Source organism: Azolla caroliniana, unplaced genomic scaffold (genome assembly GCF_043228905.1).
Source record: "Azolla caroliniana isolate FFs.n. ecotype wild unplaced genomic scaffold, voAzoCaro1.0.p SCAF_20, whole genome shotgun sequence".
Lineage (NCBI taxonomy): Eukaryota > Viridiplantae > Streptophyta > Polypodiopsida > Salviniales > Salviniaceae > Azolla > Azolla caroliniana.
The window spans coordinates 1,846,722-1,867,336 of NW_028230455.1; the positions used below are offsets into that span (position 1 = coordinate 1,846,722).

At 44.6% G+C, this 20,615-nt stretch overlaps 1 protein-coding gene across 1 annotated transcript; it reads right to left on the reverse strand.

Moving 5' to 3' along the window:
- Window positions 1-4,645: 4,645 nt before the first annotated feature.
- Window positions 4,646-9,940, reverse strand: LOC147850771 (3-oxoacyl-[acyl-carrier-protein] synthase II, chloroplastic-like). Its single transcript, XM_087335653.1, has 13 exons — window positions 9,541-9,940; window positions 8,009-8,214; window positions 7,640-7,843; window positions 7,432-7,542; window positions 7,257-7,352; window positions 7,107-7,152; window positions 6,761-6,840; window positions 6,595-6,663; window positions 6,401-6,485; window positions 6,128-6,282; window positions 5,962-6,042; window positions 5,282-5,341; window positions 4,646-5,140 (listed from the first exon to the last, which is right to left on the reverse strand). Exons 1-13 carry the CDS (start codon window positions 9,923-9,925, stop codon window positions 5,009-5,011), a joined length of 1,710 nt encoding a protein of 569 aa, XP_087191779.1. The 5' UTR covers window positions 9,926-9,940; the 3' UTR covers window positions 4,646-5,008.
- Between the last annotated feature and the right edge of the window lie 10,675 nt (window positions 9,941-20,615).

Consider the following 20,615-nt stretch of genomic DNA (forward strand, 5'->3'; position numbering starts at 1 on the left):
CTTCGTTAGGGCTTGACAAGTAAATTTGGCTTGTTGAGACTGTGCAATCTCTTTGTCTTGAGACATACCACTTCCCACACTCTTGTATTATTGTTTGTAATCTATGTACAAAATGTACCCACGCTATATCAACATCTATGTTGACTTCTACATAAAGAGGAGGTATTATGTCATAGACCATCCTCTTGAAGAGTTCATGGTTGAGGTAGCTATTGTTAATGAGCATAAGTCTCTTCCTTTGGAGATGCACTTCATAGGAATGATTCCCAAATTGAAGGTCTAGCCAGACAGGAGCATGATCTGACAACTGCAAAGCACGATCTATATGCATTGTACATGTGAAATTTTCATATTGACTAGCATGCAACAAATACCATCTATTAAGCCTTGTATAGTATGCGGAGTGGGTGGTGTGATGAAAGGTAAAACTAGGAACATGTGGGTGTGTCATTTGCCATAAATCAACCCAACCCAATGAGCTTTGCATATTATACCACTAACCTTGTTCCTCTCTCAACATATGTGAGTTCCCACTAGTGTTATCACCTGCATTTGGAGAGTTGTTGAAATCTCCACATATAAATGCATTTTGTGGCCATGGATAAGCACAAATGCCTTGCCAAAGTAAAGCTTTGTCCCTTGAGGCATTCGGGGCGTATATTCCAACAAAATCATATGTCTCACCATATATCATGCATTGCACAACCATCCACCTCCCACGTTGATCATTATAGGCAACCGTAGGATTTAACTCATGTTTTATGATCATAAGCACTCCAGATATTGTACCTTCATATGCATAGAAGATGTCAAAACCTCCAAATGAACCAACTTGACCACTAAATTCGACTTGTTTATGTTCTTGAACAAAAATTACATCTGCTTGAGAAGAGGTAATATAGTTCCAAAATAGTTTCCATTTACTAGGGTTACAAAGACCTCGTATATTAGTATCACTGCCATGCTTATTTGCATGAAGACCAATATCTGCATTTGATCCATCTTTGTAAATGTTCACATATGAGCCTCTACTCACCCTTTTCTAGGCTTCTGAGACTGAAGAGAGCATTGAAGCATTAACCTGTGAAGATGAACCTTGATTCTCAAGTGCATGAGTGTAATTCCTCACCACCACAAGTGTCTTGCTTCTAAAGGATTTCTTAGATATTTGTCATCCTTCAGTGTTCTCTTTGTCCACATCAAAGGCTTGTCTCAAATCGTGCATGTTTGATTGCACATTACCAATTGTGTGCAGGACTTTACTTTTCCCTTTGTCTTGTACTCTTGGTTTCTGGATGGGTTGCATCATAGATTGGTTTGTTGACTTTGAAGTAGAAACCTAACTATTTTCTTTCAATGATGCAGGTTTCAACATTGCGGTTTCAGGTGGCTGAATAGTCAGTGTTGGGCATTCTGATTGCATATGACCAAACTTGTTACACATGTAACATGCACCTGCAAATTTGCCCCATTTCAGCTTAAAAGTTCTTGCACCAATAGTTGGATCATCCGAGTTGAGGGTAATATCTTCCAAGATTGGAACATCTATGTCTCAAAGAATGCAAAATCTATTAGAAGTACTTGTAGTTTTTGGGGGGCATACTACTCTCTCCATTCCCGCTGCAATTGTAGGTAACAAGTGATTCCAATTTCGTGGAAAGTCAAGCACTTCCACCTAGATAAGACATTTGTGACGAATTAGCCCTTGATAGTCTTTTGTCAAAGACCACGGTTATGCATGAACCATTTGATCTCTATATGTAAAAGGAGATTCTTCAAATAATTGTGTTTTGTACTTCAGTTCTAATAGCAATACTTTGTAAAACCCTCTAGCAGCAAAATAAACTCCACTAACTACATAGACTTTAAACATGGCATTTATCCATTGAGCCGCGTCATTTTCCCAAGAAAGAAAAGAATAATAGCATTTGACATGTACACTTTAAAATGATTCAACAAGTCCTATGAAGGGATAGTAAATGTCTTGCTTGGCAAAAAGGCCCATCCCATGTCTTTCTAGGCTTTACAAAGTCCTCTACCAGACTATCCTGAAGCCATTTTGTATCTACAAGATCTTCTATAGTTTCTTTCCTCTTCTTATTCCACACAGAAGATGATTGAGCCATCCTTGACAACAATAATGTGGTAGACCTGCTACTTTGTGTGTTGAAATATGGAGAAGTCTAACAAAGGTAATGAGAGGAGCAAACCTGGTGTCTCACAGCTTAGGTCGAAATAGGCAGGTCTTGAAGTCTGCACTCTGTTCAGATTTGAGTGAATCTGACATGCTCAATCCATCCAGAAGGCGCCAAAACCCCCAAAACAACTCATACCTAGTCTGATTCCGACTCATGAGGGAGATATGAGAGTTGAAAGGTAATCTCTCTCTCTCTCTCTCTCTCTCTATCTCTCTCTCTCTCAATATATATATACAACATGAGTTAGAGTTGATACAACAAATAAAAAAGTACCAGGCGTCAAAAGGGTAAAAAATAGAGCATGTAAGTAGGACAGAAAGTAAGGTGCACGCTAACATAAAAAAACGCTCACTAACTTTATTCAAGGGAGAGCTCTTTCATCCTATAAAAGGGTGACGATAACATATACAGAGGGGGAGAAGGAAAGAGAGAGACGTGAAAGCTCTACCAAATTGAGAAGTGAAGAAGCTAGGGTAGCGAATGAAAAGAGAATGTAAAACCAACATCGACAATACGCAACATGGTTGTCGATCATTGGGAGTTTACACTGAAACTCGAGGATATGCCCCTAAAAGCGTCACTCGAGATATTATCTTTATCAATTATTCTTTTCTTCTTTATCTTCTTCTTCTCCTCAACATACTTCCTATTTTAGGGTTTAATTTTCTTCTTCTTCGTGAAATTTAGGGTTCTTCATTCATGTTTAATTTCTGAAATTTACCATCGTTGTAATAAAAAACCCTAAAAAACTTGGAATCCCTATTTTACAAAGGGAATTTCTTTCTTAATCTAGTAATTTCGGACTTAATATTGAAAAAATCATTCATAGTTTCATGATCTTTGGGTTAATTACGTGATTCAATCCTAATCTTTCGTATCATTCGTTGTTCGGGTAGTTGCTACCTTCGACTCAAATTAGTCGTTGACTCTGTAGAACGTTCGACTTTGATCTACCTTTGACTCTAACCCTACTTTCAACTTTGACCTACTTTTTCACCTGTAGAGCCTTCAACCCTGACTTACCTTGACTCCACAGAGCCATTGAGTCTTCGAGTCTGTCTTACCTTTGACTTTGCAGAGCCTTTGAGTCTGACCATAATTCAACTCTTAGGATCTTTCGACTCTGACTAAACTTTGAGTCTAGGTTACCTTGGACTCTATAGAGCCTTCGAGTCTAACAATCTTTCAATTCTTAGGATCTTTCGACTTTGACGAGCTTTCGGATCATCCATCTTCTCTTATTGAAGTCCCCAGTGGTTCCGCTCAACTTTGCGATAGCGTAAGTGAGGCCTCAATGACACCCCTTATCTCAGATCCACACCAAGGCTTGACCACCTCTTCTCGTTATTTTCTCTTGCTTGTTTTACCCGAAAAAAGGGTCTTTGTAAAAACCACCATATTCACGGTAATTATTGGTGTACCCATTTATAAATGTACTCATTCTTAATTAAGCGTGAAATTCTTCTACATTGAAACATGTGAAAGGCAAGGATCAAGCCCTCAACACTTAAACATTTGAAAGAACCCAAGACCCACTGTGACTTCCCTATAAAAAAGAGCAAGGGGCTATGAAGAAATCATGGAGAACTTTGTGATTAAGAAGTCATGAAGGACAAGGCTCAACACCAAGTTCAATGTCTCTCAAAAAAGGGGCCATGGAAGCATGTTGACTACGACATAAATGGAAGGGCAAAACAAAATGGTAATCGAAATGAGTAATGTTTATATGCAAATTCCATGAAGGTAGCAACAAGAACATAATTTGAATCCTTGCAAGGGATTGCACAAGCCATGGTATCAAAGTATGTCCGAAAACATTTTGCCATTGGACCTACTTTGAGAAACAAGGGTGAGAGTTTTCACAACACCATGCCAAACCAAGTACATCTAACAAAGGCAACAATCCAAGGGTGATGATCACTCCACAATCCAAATGAGGTCTTTCCCAATTAGGGAATTAGCATTCTTTCAATCCACTAATCATTCCACGATCCAAATGAGGTCCTTTCCCAATTAGGGTATTAGGGTTCATTCATTTGCTAAATTACAACTAGCATTATGTATTGAGCCAAATTTAAAGAGATTAAATATCATACTACATGATCCAATACAAAATTATGCTACTTGCTCCAAGTACATAAGAACATTTCATGCCTATATAGCATTACTCTCTCACTATCACCTTGCTTTCCTTTTTTCATGACCAAAAACGCTCCAACAAATTGCAATCACATTGCTATTTATGATAACATCATACATAATCATGTAAACAAAATCACATCATGTGCTCTTTACAATGACTCGTCATATGCAATCATGTAAATGAAGTGATTACGTTATGCATAGGCAGGCATTACTTCCAACGATAATAAATTCTTTACTCATGATTCCTATATCAAATTATTGTTTATTGATGCAGAAATAATCATTGATTGAACCAAAGACTAGTGAAAATTTGCAACAATCTCAACGTTCATATTATTACACTAGAAGTGAAGAAATAACAACTAAATAATAATAAAAGTTCCATCCTCACTTTTCAACTAAAGAAATTTCCCCACCTGCAGTGGCACTCTGTATTAACAATTTTACACGATATTGTATAGCTTTTTCCTGAATATGAAAGCTGTAAAATAATAATAAGGATGATAATATTCAAGGGAGTAAAATTTCCATTGCAAATGGCAGAAGCTTCGATAAATAATTTTCCGTTGGATTCTTTAGTAATGTCGCAAAAAAGCAACGGAGAAGCTAGATTTTTTGTTCGCCATTAGTCAGATTCTTCGTAGAGAGCAAAAGATAGCTGAAAACTAGTTTTCATTCGATTCCTTGTATGGGGCAAATATGATCGATGAGTTGTGACCTCCGAAACCAAAGGAATTAGATAAGGCGATTTTTATGTCCAACCTTTCCTTCTTCCCCCCTACAACTACATTCATGTCCTGAAATTTAGTATACATATATATATATCACAAAAAACAATCTCTAGTTAACCTCAAGTTTCATTATTTTTCTTTTCAGGAAGAACTTTTGAGAACATCAAAAGAAACATCATATCTACATATATATATAATATAAATTACAATTTCTTTCTCCGGAGTTTCGATATTGATGGTTGGATGAACCCAGCCTGTCCTGATAGCCTGCAAAAGCAAGATGAAAAACCCTAATCTCAATGCCTCTCTATGTGGATCTTATGGTTATTTCTACACATTTTCTTTCGAAAATAAGAAATTTGTTAACCAGTGCAATCTAGTTCAACTTATTACATTTAGTGTCCCACCTGAAATGTGAAGGACGAACACAAAAAGACAAAGGACCTTAATCCCTAAAACATGTTTGAATCGGAAGACGTTCACAAAAGAATGACGCAGAAATGCAGTACCCAGAGCCAAAAGAAAGTCTTTGCAAACTTGTTGAGTCATGGCATACATTACACAATAACCAGACAATGCAGAGCAGGAGTTTGGGTTATTCTAAGCTTACAAATCCTGTGTGTGCGCATATACTGACCACTCTTGTGGGATCATGGCATATGTTACACAATAATACACACAATGCAGAACAGGAGATTGAGTTATTCTAGGCTTACAAATCATGTGTGTGTGTGTGTGTATCTCTTACGATGCAGAGAAGCAGCTGGCGCAAAGTGAATATAATTCAATCTCAACAACATTAGGACAAGCAAGGGAAAAAAAAAATTGCATACATATATATATATATATATATACACGTGTATATAAGTATTTAAGATCAAATTTACCTGTACAGTCGCAATGGCCTCGACACCACCCGCTGCTCCCAAAAGGTGTCCTATCATGGACTTCGTAGAGTTTATTTTGAGCTGAGATTAACCATTATAAAATCAGACAAACTTACAATCAACCAGTCGAAAACTCAACATTGAAACCAGAAGACTCATTCATTACCTGTGGATTGTGTCCAAAGACTTCCATCAATGCCTTGTATTCTTGAAGATCTCCAGCTCGAGTGGAAGTTGCATGAGCATTGACATAATTCACATCGTCTTTCAAGACTCCAGATTGAGCCAAGGCTTTCTCTATACAGAGTAAAAGCCCAGCTCCTGGAAAACTAAGAGCCCCAATAAATACAAACATAGGAATATGACACATACAAACATTCATGTATATGCACATATTAGTGTAGATACAGATATATAGAACTACCAAAACATTTCTTGCCTTGAGGATGGGGTTCGGTCATGTGATAGGCATCACATGTAAAGCTTCCACCAAGGAATTCAGCATATATTGGTGCTCCCCTTTTCTGCCATTGTATTATGTAGCTCTCTATTTATTTTCCACGCAATTGTTTTTGATAAACACCATTTTACTATGAAAGTTATCTGACAAAGAATAAAGGCCAGAAAGAATACCTGGGCATGCTCCAGCTCTTCCAACAGGAGAACTCCAGCACCCTCACCCATAACAAATCCATCACGATCCTACACAACCAGAATCTTGAATATCCATTCAACTTTGCTTCAAGATCATTCTTAGAACAGACAGCCTCTAAAAAAAGTTATGTGCAAAGTTGAAAACCATGTCCCAGGGTCTTGACGCCCTCTGAGGAGAATCGTTTCTTTGTGACAACGCCCTGCAAGCCACAAACCCTCCAAGTCCTGCCCAAACCCAGTCATAATTATTGCCATTTTGTGACTTGGCAAGCAATTTGTGTAGTTCAAGATGGAGGAAATAGTTACACGCAGTCTCGTTACAATCAATACCATTATAACTCTGTTTTTCAGCAAACAATCATATGGTCATCTACGTCGCAAGATGATGAAAATGCACCTTCAATATGCCATGAAGATTTGATAAATTCAAGTTTTCTTTCGTCATTCTTCCAAGTGTGTAAAAAGCAATGGACTTGATATGATGCACTTACCAATGGGGATAATAGCCGAATCTGCACCACCACACAACATGACATCCTAAAAAAGATAGAGAAAGCCGAGGATTGGATGATATTAGACATAAAATAGCAATTTCAACAGGCCATCGATCATATTTGCAAGATGAATAAACTTATACTCACAGCTTCACCACGAAGAATGTGGTTTGCTGAATTCAAGATACAGAAATTGCTTGTTGCACATGCAGTTGATATCGAATAATTTGGGCCCATCCAGCCCTGAGGTTTGAAACAAGTAAGCAAGGCTTGAAATTTTGACTTATCGACATATGGCAATCTTTTGAACAACAAAATCTACCAAATCCATTGCTAACATGGCCGAACCCATATTCGTTGTCGCAAACGGTACACAAAAGGGATTCATCTTTCGATATGAGACTCGCAGCGCCTCGATGGCATCATTAAAAACCTGACAGCACAGAGAGAGAAGCAATAATGATGTCCTTCCTGGTCTTTCATTTCAATGGGAAATTCGTCTTGTTGCACAAACATAAGTGACCAAAAACCTTCATTCCCCCCAGTGCAGATCCTATTAGAATGCCACATTTCGATTTATCCAATTCATCCATGGCATCAAGGGAGATCCCACCATCTTCTAATGCCTTTTTACCAGCGGTAAGAGTGTAAAGCATAAACTTGTCCATTCTCCTAGAGAACTTTGGTGCAACCCATCCATCCGTTGAGAATGATTTAATTTCGCCAGCTATTCTCTGCCATAACATGCAACAAGAATATCTCAATATGGGTTGAAACAGCTCTATAAAAGATATTATCCTATTACAATGCTATACTCAAATGACCTCTGCTTCTGATCATCATATCAAATGCAAGCAAACGTTTGAAAGTGTGTCGAATAAAAAGCACCCAAAACTCACAGTCGGAAAATCTTTGCAATCAAAATTCTCTATCTCAGTAATGCCACTTTTTCCGTCCAAAAGGTTATTATAGAAACTGTCTGGATCATGTCCGAGACATGAGACTACACCCATGCCTGTTACCACAACCCTCCTTGGCTTAGTTGTGATCTTTTTCTTGTCAGTTGACTCCCTTGCTGGCTGAATAACAATGGCCCAAGCTTTGCCTGAAAACATATCTAGAGGTGTCATCTCCAATTTCTAAGGATAAACACAAAATTGGGCGGTGCATTGATGACAAAAAAAAATGATGTGTGCATAAGGTTTAAGAGAACTTTACCGCAATTAGGAACAAATCCTTACTACATTTAAAAGATGCTGAAAACATAATGCATCATGGAATTGGTACAAAATGAGACTACTAAAAATTCGCCACTAATAGCAAGAGCCCTAGCTGAAAACTCACCTAATTTCCAATTTTTAAGCACAAACACAAATTTTAGCAGTACAGTAACACTGCTAACAGGCATAAGATTTGTGAGGATTTTACCCCAATTATTAACACTAGAGGTTTTTGACGAGCACACCATATAAAATACAATGCAAAATGAGACTTGTGAAAATCCATTGCAAACAGACCATGGACTATATATACAGCTTCAGCCGTTCAAGTTAAATGATTTTTGCAAATTCAGACTCCATTAAGAGCAAGGCATTATTGCAGTAACAAAACCCAAACATGCAACATAAGATGAACACACGATGAAACTAGAGGAAATCCACTCCAGTGAGTATATTGTTGGTGTCATTTCATGTTGAAAAGCTTTGTGAGAATTCGGCTTCAATTATAAACAATCATTACTGCATGAACACAAACACATGCAAACCTGAGATCGATGCAAAATGGAAGTAGTGAAATTTCATTGCCAATAGGTTATTTGACTATACAGTTAAAAATATACGAATGGAAAACGGTGCAGAAAATTTCCATCAACAATAGGTCATGGAAAACATACTACATGTGTCTTTGAAGTTCAAAGAATTCATGTGGGTGAAATGCAACTAGTGCATAGACTATGTAATGTTTGTGTTACATTCAAGGTGAAAGAATCCACAGGCCACCTGAGTGCATGCACAAATGCATGCGGGTGAATAGAATCAAACCAAATGAAATAAAAAAACAATAAATGCATGTCAGGGCAAATCAAACCTAAAACAATGAAGACAACGAAATACATGCGGTGAATTCAATAATCGAAACAAAAATGCATGAAAATCAAAGTGAATCGAAACAATGAATTCAGGCGTTGTAAAGCAAACAGAAACTATTTAATGCATGCAAGAAAATACATGCCAAATCAAGGAATGAATTGGGACGAGATTGTACCAAAACAACAATTGAATGTGGACAAATTGAACAAACTCTATGCACGAAGAAAAATGAGGGTGGGAGATCTATGTTTAGGAGAGAATCTAAGCAAAGAAGGTGGGGGAGGAAGGGGCACAGAAAGGAATTGATGGAAAAGCAAAAGTAGAAAACAATAATCACAAACCAGAGCCAGCATGAGATTTGGGATGACGGCGAGCAGTGCGAGGGGATCGTGGGGATCCGAAGCCGAGGCCAAAGATACCATCGGAGCCACCGAAAAGAGGAGATTGGGTAGAGCTATAAAACTCGGGGCATGCTTCGAAAGAGAAGCACGAGCCGAGGCCGAGGCCCGATCCACAATGTGATAATGACGAGAAAATTGGGGTATTAATGTTGTTCTTTAGGCCACAAGTGGAGGAAGGGGAGAGCCCATGGAGCCTCCTGCGGCGCGCTCTCCTGCTCAAGGGCAGGGGCTGTGACCCACCTTCTTCCCTTCCTCCTCCTCCACCACAGGAACAGGCGGCAGCGATGAGCCAAGAGTAAAGGGGAGCTACAACCGCCATAGCCATGCTTTTCTCCCTCCTCGCTCACTCACTCACTCACTCACTCTTCCTGTCCCCTCTCCCCCCCCCTCTCTCTCTCTCTCTCTCTCTAGTTTCTTCTGGTGGATGGATGGATATGGGTTCTCTTCTCTTCTCTTCCCTACCCTTTTTGTGTGTCTTTTCTTGTACATGGGCGCCCACCTCGCTACTTCTCTCGCTCTCGCTCTCTCTCTATGGCTGAGGCTCTGCCTCTCTGTGCCTCTGCCTCTGCCTCTGCCTCTGCCTCTCTCATGCAGTGCACCTCTTTTAACTCCTTTTCTTAGTGTGTTTTCTCCACACACACCTGCCTTCTTCTTCTTCTTTTGCTTGTGGAGAGGAGGGTTTGATAGATACCCTTCCAAGTCTATCCATGTTCATGCCGCCGGTGGATACGCTTCCAGTTTGTTCTCCTCGATACAGAGTTTTGTCCGCCCAACTTAGACCCCCCCCCCACACACACACACACACAGTCGATGGATATGGTTCCAATTTGTTTTGTTCGATACAAAGTTTTGTCCGTCCCAACTTAGACCCCCCGAACATACAACCGATGGATATGCTTGCATCTGTTCTGTTCGATACAGAGTTTTGTCCACCCAACTTAGACCCCCCGAACATACAACCGATGGATATGCTTGCATCTGTTCTGTTCGATACAGAGTTTTGTCCACCCAACTTAGACCCCCCGAACATACAACCGATGGATATGCTTGCATCTGTTCTGTTCGATACAGAGTTTTGTCCACCCAACTTAGACCCCCCGAACATACAACCGATGGATATGCTTGCATCTATTCTGTTCGATACAGAGTTATGTCCGCCCAACTTAGACCCCTCGAACATACAGTCGATGGATATGCTTGCATCTGTTCTGTTCGATACAGAGTTTTGTCCGCCTAACTTAGACCCCCCGAACATACAACCAAGGGATATGCTTGCATCTGTTCTGTTCTATACAGAGTTTTGTCCGCCCAACTTAGACCCCAGATGGGCATACAATCATCTGATGTGCGAGCCTCATCACAAACCGACCAAGAGACTGCGGCGCGAAGAAATTATCGTTGGCTCGTTTGGTAGTAAATGTATAGAGAATCGAAAGAATCTCATATAAGGTTTGTTGGTTTTCTGTTGTTTTTTTACTAGTGGAAAGGTGTGTATGTACAGGCTTGAATTTGGAATAACAAAAGGCTTCTTCTTATCCTTGTCCCATGGATTTCAACACTTTACATGTCACTGTCTTTGTGAAAGCCGGACTCTTGAGGCTCACTTGAATAGTTTTTGTGACCACTACTTATTTTTAACCTTCAAACCAAAGGTTGCCACTTTCACATTCATGCCCTACCTAGATTTCAAAGTGTTACCAGATATAACAACTCTATTAAAAGGGGGAGAACATTGTAGAAGAGTAAAAAGGTTATTTTTTGTGCCTTCTTTTTATTCTTCTTCTTCATTCTTTAGATTTAGGATAGAGCTTCTCTCACACACACACGCACACACTCTCCTCTTAGTTTACATGAGATTAGTGTTAAGCACTTTATTCTAAACCTTACACTAATCTCCTTGAATTGTAGCTTGCTTTAACTAATTGAAATGTGGTTTGCTCATTTATACGCGGCTTTATGCATCATTAACTACAAGGTCCAATAGTTAAGCCCCATTGAGACATTGATTAACTTCCTAGCTATTATAACTATCTAAGATATTAAAGAAATAATTCACCTAATAATAATATACAGAGTGTTTAGTAGCTCGAGAGTGCTTGATGTTACCGGCCGGCAAAGGAGTCCAGAGTGGGAAACGGAGGGTTATTTAAGTAGTAGGAATGTGGTTGTAATTAAGCTATGAGTGTGGACGGACGAACCAGAATCGGTATGCCGTTCCAGATTCGGACCGATCCCGAACAGGTGCGGATGGCACCGTTTTGTAATACAGACCGGAAACCTATTTAAAGGCCCGGATACAATGTAATCAATAGCGGTTAATTAATAAAAGCCTAACGTTGTTATCTCTCTGTGTTAATTGTCGTTCTGTCTTAATTGTTATATCTTACGCGTGTGATTATGAAAGACGATCATGCTAAGTAACTTAATTAAGTCAGATTAAGCGTTGAGTCTAATCCGGTTGCCGTAACACCCTTTGGTGAAGTGTCTTCCGTAGACACCCTGTGTTAGGCCATTGTCCGGCCCTAAGAGTTAACACAGTTTTTGGCGACCACGATTCCTGTTTTTGCAGCGAACGACGGCACGGATGGATGTCTAGATCAACGCACGACCTGGTTATAGATCGAACTTGACGCCTTGCCGAAAGGCAAAGGAGACGCGAGGCTTTCCAGCAAGCGGCGCAGGAAATTAGAGCGGATCGCTCGTTTTCCAACGTAATCCGGAGAGTAGCGGAGGACTCCCTCTGGTTACAGCAAACATCGCACCCGGACGACGGCAGCAGCCTAAGCAGCCTCCGGGAAACCAAATCCCTTCTCCACGCGTTGGCAAACGGAGAAGGCGAAGCAGAAGCCTTCTCAGCATATGAATCGGACTCCGAAGGGGAATACAGCGTGCACACGAACTACCGTAGCAGCAACGAAACCCCGGGCGGACCGGAGGACGAAGGATCGGATACCTTACCGGCACCGGAACCGGAAGTGCTAACGCTGGAACCCCCGAAACTAGCAGAGGAAGAGCGACCTCCGACACCGGAAGTCGAAGAGGAAAAACCACTGACACCGGAAACAAATTGGGAAAGACCACCAACGCCGGAGAAAATTCCGGAACGAGCACCAACACTGCCAGCCCGCGCACCGATACCGGATGACGACATGCCGTTCCAGTACTCCAAGTATAGAGATGATCCAGACGCGGAAGCTCATGTGCACGCCTTTGAACAGACATGGGAAGCCAACCATGTGTCCCAACGATTGACCCTGGAGGAAGAAGAACACTCTAAGATAACGGAATTTGGCGTCACATTGGAGGGACCGGCAGCAAGATGGTGCCGGACACAGGACCCGTCTACCATCAACACCTTTGCAGATTTAAAAGCTAAATTTTTGCATTTTTTTCAAAAGGAGGTGGACCAGACCGTAATGGTAGGCTTATTTTATACCATCCGACAGGAGGCAGGGGAGAGCATTCCCCAATTTGTCATCCGGTTTCAACGGATGCATAGTCAGCTTGCCCGCGCACCCCTGGAGGAGGAATTACGGACTATATTCCTAAACGCGCTTCGGGAACCCCTACGCATGGTTTGCACGGTAATTGATTTCCGCACAAGTACCATCGACCAAGTCATTGACCGGGTGAGAGAGATGGAAAAGACAAGCTCCTGGCTCACACTGGGAGCACTCCAACGGGCGTTACCATCCGATGAAGACCTCCGGTTTCGGCAAGCAATACAGTGCACAACCTGCTTGAATGCCGGACACTCGGCTCTAGAATGCACTATGAGGACGCGATGTGTAATCTGTCAATCCAAGAGCCATATGACGGATAGGTGTGAGTATAATCTGTTGAACCGGCAAGCACCGCTCGTCCGACAAATTGAGCCATGCAGCAGCCGGGATGAAGAAGACGAACGCTGGCGGCGAATGGACCGCGACCGACCGGCACAGGATGTCCGGTATGGCGATAGACGGGAGAATGATGTCTGGTACGGTGATCGGCGGGATAACTATGACCGGCATGATCGATACCGGGATTACAATAGACGATACGAACATTACGATTGGGAGCACTCCCCCAGGTATCGTCAGCAATGGGAGGAATACGGCAGATATAACGGGCAACACCGTCAAGAGTATCGCAATAAGAAGAGCTATAACAAAAAACGGCATTTTAAAAAAGGCGGCTACCCCCGGGATTCGGAACAAGAAGCTCCAAGCAGCGAACCGGTCCAAAACCCCGCGCGTACCGCAGGACCTGCCCCGGGTACAACAGACAATGCCGAATCTAGCAATACCCGGAAAGCCTACTGCTACTACTGCCGACAGGAAGGCCATACAGTAACCAATGCCCGGTGAAGAGCTATGAAAAACGACCGGCAGTAAATATGGTAGTCCCTGAGGTGGCAGATCTACAGCAAGTGACCACAAGGTCGAAGGGCATGGCCAAGGAATGGGAGACGCAGGAGACCATCCGGAAACAAGCAACGGAATGGGTAAAGAAAGCAAATGAACAGAATGTCACAGACTTACAATGGCAAAAGGAGAACACCGCAGGGCTTGCCAGCGGTAGTCACTCCGAGAACGAGACATGGTAGGCGTTGCAAGAATGCCAGATTATGTTGCCACTAGGAAGACTCCTACAACTCGTGCCAAGATTCACGGAAGGACTGAAGACGGCCATGACGGCAGGAGAACCATCACCGACACCGATACTCTTCTCGAATCCAGAGGAGGGACCAACGGTGGTGGACACCAGCAGTCCGGTAATCACTTCCATTGTAAAAGGGAAAGAACTCCCCAACACAGTTATAGACGGAGGCTTTGGGGTGAATGTAATAAGCCTCCGGACGTGTGATGCCCTAGAAATCCACGAGTGGGAGCCGTGTCCGTTCTAGTTGCAGATGGCCGATACAAGCTCAGTGCGGCCGACAGGATTAATACGGAAATTAGAAGTCACCGTCGGCGGTCATACATTTCACATCTCGGCCGTAGTGCTACAATTACAGGCACAAGGCGCATACCCGCTATTGCTGGGGCGGCCATGGTTGAAAACGGCACATATCAAACAGAATTGGAGGAAAAATATAATTACCTTCCGGTGAGGAAAAGCCAAGGTACGGGTACCAACACAGCCAAGGACGAGCACTGGCAAGGAATGTACACCGTTGTATGCGGAATGCGTCAACATGCTAGAAGGGTTAGCTGACGAAGAAGAAGCTCAGTACCTGCAGGAAAACCCGAAGATCATACCCCTCTTCGAAATTGACATTGCCGAACTAGTAGCACCATACTTACCGCAACCGGAAGAGGCTGAAGCAGAACCAGATAAAGACGCAATCCGGGAGTTACGGCAAGCGCAGGAAGCGTTGGAACGGGAAATGGCCGTTTCACAGTGCGTAAAAGCGTCGCAACTGGAAGAGGTGAACCAAGGGACCACGGACGAAGCAAAACCTGTGCACATCGCCAAGGAGATGAAGTCCGAAGACAAAACGGTGATGATCACACTTCTCACAGAATTTCGCGATGTGTTCGCCTGGTCATACGAAGACATGCGAGGACTCGACCCTCAGTTATACCAGCATCAGGTTCACTTGAGCAAGGACGCAAAACCAGTGGCACAAAAAAGGTACCGAATGAATCCCAATTATGCCGCCAAAGTCAAGGAGGAAATCGACAAACTGCTAAGAGTTGGCTTTATCCGTCCGGTAAAGAAAGCGACATGGCTGAGCCCGATCATAGTCGTACCGAAGAAGAACGGAAAAATTCGAGTTTGTGTGGACTACCGGAAACTCAATGCGGCTACGGTAACGGATGCGTTTCCACTTCCGTTCACAGATGGAGTGTTGGATGTCGTCGCCGGCCATGAGGTCTATAGCTTCCTAGACGGATTCAGCGGGTATAATCAAATCCGGATGCACCCCGATGACCAAGAGAAAACGGCTTTCGTCACCGAATGGGGGGTGTTTGTGGCCGTGGTGATGATGTTTGGACTCAAAATGGCATCGGCAACATTTCAACGAATCATCATGGAAATCTTTGGTGAATATATTCCGGCTTTTATGCAGGTTTTCCTTGACGATTTCGCCGTCTATAGCCGGGAGGAGGACCATTTTCAGCACCTTCGCCTTTGTCTTGAAAAGTGTAGAGCGTACCGGCTAAGCTTGAATCCGGCAAAGTGTGTATTTGGCGTATCCAGTGGAACTCTATTAGGACATATTGTGAGCCAGGAAGGTATTGCAGTTGACCCGGACAAAGTGAAAGCCATATTAGAAGCACCGGCGCCGGCAACGGCAAAGGCATTAAGCCGGTTCTTAGGCCAGATCCGATGGCACAACCGGATGCTCTGATACTTGGCCGACCTGGCTACACCGTTGAATGCCGCCGTACATCGGACACCATTCTAGTGGACCAACACCGAGGATAGGGCGTATAGGGCCCTCAAGGTACTATTGTCGCAGGCACCAGTAGTGCAACCTCCGGATTGGAGTAAAGAATTTCACGTGTTCGTGGACGCCTCCGACATCGCAATCGGAAGCGTACTTATGAAGCTTACGGAGCCAAAATGGTACCGGCCAGTGTACTATGCCAGCCGAAAGCTATCCCAAGCAGAACGAAACTACTCTACCACGGAACGGGAAGCTCTAGGGATGATCTACAGTGTGACAAAGTTTCGGCATTATTTATTGGGAAGGAAGTTTTCCTTCCATGTAGATCATTCGACACTCCTTTACCTGGTGTCCAAAGCGTCACTCACCGACAAATTGGCCCGATGGACCTTACTGTTACAGGAGTTCGAGTTTGAAATATTCCACTGACCCGGTATACAGCATGCCGTGGCGGATTACTTAAGCCTATTAGAGTCCGGAGAGACGGGTGACGGAGTAGCGGATGAGTTTCCGGATGCGGAGCTGTTTCGAGTCACTACGGAGACGGAAGCAGATGAGATGGTGGCACAGGAAGACAAATGGCTCACAAATATGCACCAGTTTCTGAGCACAGGACTGCCTCCGGAAGAGATGAACCGGGACGAACGGAAATGCCTGGCGGTGCAAAGCCGACATTTCTGCTTACTGCAAGACACACTGTACCACAAGGGCGCAGATGGCATATGGAGACGGGCGGTGCGCAACAATGAAAAGGAACTGATACTGAGGGAAACCCACTGCAGAGTTGCCGGAGGTCACTATGCCGGAGATGCGATGGCCAGGAAAATATGGCAAAGTGGCCTATGGTGGCCAACGACATTAAGAGATGTTGTACGGTACGCAAAAGAATGTGACCTATGCCAGCGAATGGGCCAGCCAACGGAGCAGGCTCGTATGCCACACTAGCCGGTACTACCACTCGAGCCATTCCAGAAGTGGGGGCTGGACTTTGTGGGACCGTTCAAGCCACCGGCAATGAGAATGGGTAATCGATACGTCATCGTCGTGACGGATTACTGCACGAAATGGGTGGAGGCCAAAGCATTAAGGGACAACACCGCGGCGTCAACGGCAAAGTTTCTATATGAGTACATCTGGTGCCATTACGGATGCCCAATTGAATTAATAAGCGACCAAGGGGGGGCACTTTCTCGGCCAAGTAGTGGAAAGCCTGACGACATTCTATGCCGTTGTCCACAAACGGAGCACACCTTACTATCCACAGGCGAACGGTTTAGCGGAATCAATGAATAAGACGCTCCAGAATATCCTCCGGAAGATCGTCAACGAAAACCGAACGGATTGGGACATAAAGCTACATAGCTCGCTTTGGGCATACCGGACGACATACAAAACGAGCATCCGAACAACACCGTTCTGGTTAGCGTTCGGACTAGAGGCGGTAATGCCGGTGGAATTCCAAGTACCCAGCTTACGGATCCAGCTACGGGAACGGCTGAACGAGAAGGAGTCAGAGGCAATACGGTTGACATCGCTGTGTGAACTCGAGGAACAACGACTGGCCAGCATCCTGCACTTAGAATTGGAGCAACGGCGACGGAAAGCATTTGTCGACTGGCACAGGAAAGGAAACGAAAAAATGTTCGCAATCGGCAAACCGGTGTTAGTATTTCAGACCCGGATGGGCAAGATGCCGGGTAAACTATGGTTTAGATGGACCAGACCGTATTGGCTAACACGGGAGTATAATGGGTCCTACTAGTTAGGGACACTGGCCGGCGAAGTGCTAGGCAAATGGGTCAACGGATTCCGATTGAAGCCATATACAGGACCGATGCCTAAGAACCCATTTGAGCAAAGGACCGACACCAGTGAGGGAAACGACAACCACCAAGACGGCAGAGACGGCGAGCCGGTAACTGGGGAAAGTGAGGCCGGTAAGGGTCCGAGAGGACCAACGGACAAGTAACGTCACACTAAATTAAATTATTAAAAATAAAATAAAATAAAATAGAAAAGAAAAGAAAAGAAAAGAAAAAAAACAATCATGCAAAAGCGAGGAATGAATGGATGAAAGAGCGAGGAGCGAAAAGGTACGTAGTGGGCATTTAAAGCGCCACCACAGGACATAATGCTATTTTAGTACACGACATGCACACACTCGAAAAAGGCGCCAGAATGCACAGACAAAAACCACTGCGCGTAGAGACCCTTTACTTTCGCGAACCCAGGAGCACAGAAGCACCAAGACGCTGCAAGATCATCAGACGAGAACCTGCGCACAGAGAACCCCCGCCTTCTGAACTCTCTCTCTCTCAACCTCACTCTCATCACCATCCAACCTCGCCACCGCAATCTGACCTCGACACAGAAATGGACCCGCAAACGCTATCGGAAGCCGCCAAGACATGGCTAAAGCAACATGGGCTCGAGGGCTTCTTGATGATGATGGAAGTACCGCCACACAAAGAAGCCGACAAAGTGATAAAAGAAATCGACACAGAGGTCATAACGGCAGAGGCGATTCGAGCGTTAACAGGCCTTCCGGAGGGAGGCATACTCACGATCGACAATCCAACCCCGGAGCAACTCATTAGGTATTTTGGTGAGTACTCTCTAGCCAGCAAGGGCTACCGGACACAGGGCGGCGGAGATATGTTGTTCCGCGAGATTGCTCGTGTGCTCCACGAATACGGCCACGTGTACCCTAGACCCCCTGTCATGCCACAGAACCGGGCAGGGATGATCATCGCCACCTATGAAGGGGTCAAGGTGGATTGGCCGGTATTGATCGCAGACGGGTTGTGTGTGGCGATCAAGATCGTCAGAGGCAAAGACGGCAAAGAAGGCCGAGACGGACGGAGGATATGGCACGCCGTAACGCAGTGGCTCACCTTGCTTGTGCCACCCGTCCAGTCCGTCCTGCCCAAGAAGCGAGGAAGAGTGGCGGACGACACCCCAAAGACGGCTTCCAAACGACAACAGTTGTTGGCCTCTAAGGCCAGTAAGGGAAAGGCGGCGGATGCAGAACATGCGGCAGCCGAAAGCGCCCAACAGAGGCGCAGGAGGAACCACCGGCACGGCCCGTAAAGGTTACACTCCGCGGACCGGTGAATAGAGAAGCGGACCCCTTGGCGGCAAAACTCAATGCCGGGACTCAGGAAGAGGAAATAGAGTAGGAACCTACGGAGCACCTCCAGCGACGGTCGTCGGCAAGGACCGTTGAGGCAGTCGGGAAATGTTCGGACCCTCAGACGGAGGGAACACCGACTCCCCATACTAAGACTCCAACGCCAAGGAAGGAATCAGAACCGGAATCAGAAGCCCCGGCACCACCGGCAACACCAGCAAGTCCCATCCCACTAGAGCCGGAAAGGTCAATGCAACCTCCCTCGGCCAGCCAAGAAGAAGCACAAGGGGAACCAGGACAACAGGGTGGTCCACGGGCATAAACGGAACTGCAACTCGCCGCAACCAGGCGGGACCACCCCTCTACAAGTGAGCCCATCTGTCAAACCTCCGTGCAAGCACAACAAGGCACCGGTAGCCTGTGGCTCTGGTGGATAGGCGAACATATAGCCGGAGCAGTGGGGTATATTGAGGCGGAAGAAAGAGCGCAAAGCGAACGGTTGCTTGTCACAACCGAACAACTAGAGACGGCCCAGTCCAGAATCCGATGCCTTGAAAAAGACTTGGATCAGGTCACGACAGAGATGGCCAAAATGGCCTTAACGGCAACACAGATCCAATCACTGGTGACTCCGGTAAGTGTATAGAATAAAGAAACGGATCGACCTGTACATACCAATAAGACCCCGGCAACGGAAACCGTTCCGACGAGAGATGCGGCGCAAGCCCAGGAGCTTGCGGAATTGAGAGATGAACTTGCCGCACAAGAAGCGCTAAGGAGCCGTGAACGAGAATTGAAGATAGCGGCCGAAGCCGAATTAAAGAAGACTGCTGAGAACCTCCGTCGGGCAGAGGAGAGCCTCCGGAAAGGCCATCAAGCGTACGACCGGCTAAAGGAGGAGAAAGACAAAGTGCTGCAGGAAAAGGACAAGCTACGGAAAACGGCGGAAACAGAGATTGAACGGCTAAAGGAAGAGCTCCGCCAGCAGAAGGACCGCGAGGACCGGGCCCGTCGACAGATCAATGCACGACTCAAGCAAAAGACAGATGATTTTGAGCACCTGCACCGGGACTACAAACGGCTAGAAACGGAGCATAAGGAATGGATGGCCGAGCTCCAGCAGGAAGTTGATCGGGCCGCGATGGCGATCGCCGACGAACGTGCGGAAAATACAAGACACTTGGACGAGGCGGAGAAGGTCCGGATGGAGCTCCAGAGGCAGCAACAGGAAGAAAAAGAGAGAGCGTCAACAATATTGCAGAAATTACAAAGTACATATCAAAGGCAATTGACGCATTACAAGGCGCAGGCGGAAGACAATGTCAAAATCATCAAGCAACTGAAGGAGGAACGGCAAGCGGTGGAAACCAAATCACAATTGGGAACGAGCCGGATTCAGTCCATCCTCAGGGCATGGCTGAATCAGACAAAACACTTGATTGATGAAAGCTCCGTAAAATGGTGGACAAAGTGGGCACAAAACGCGACGGAACTCCAGTTGCTACG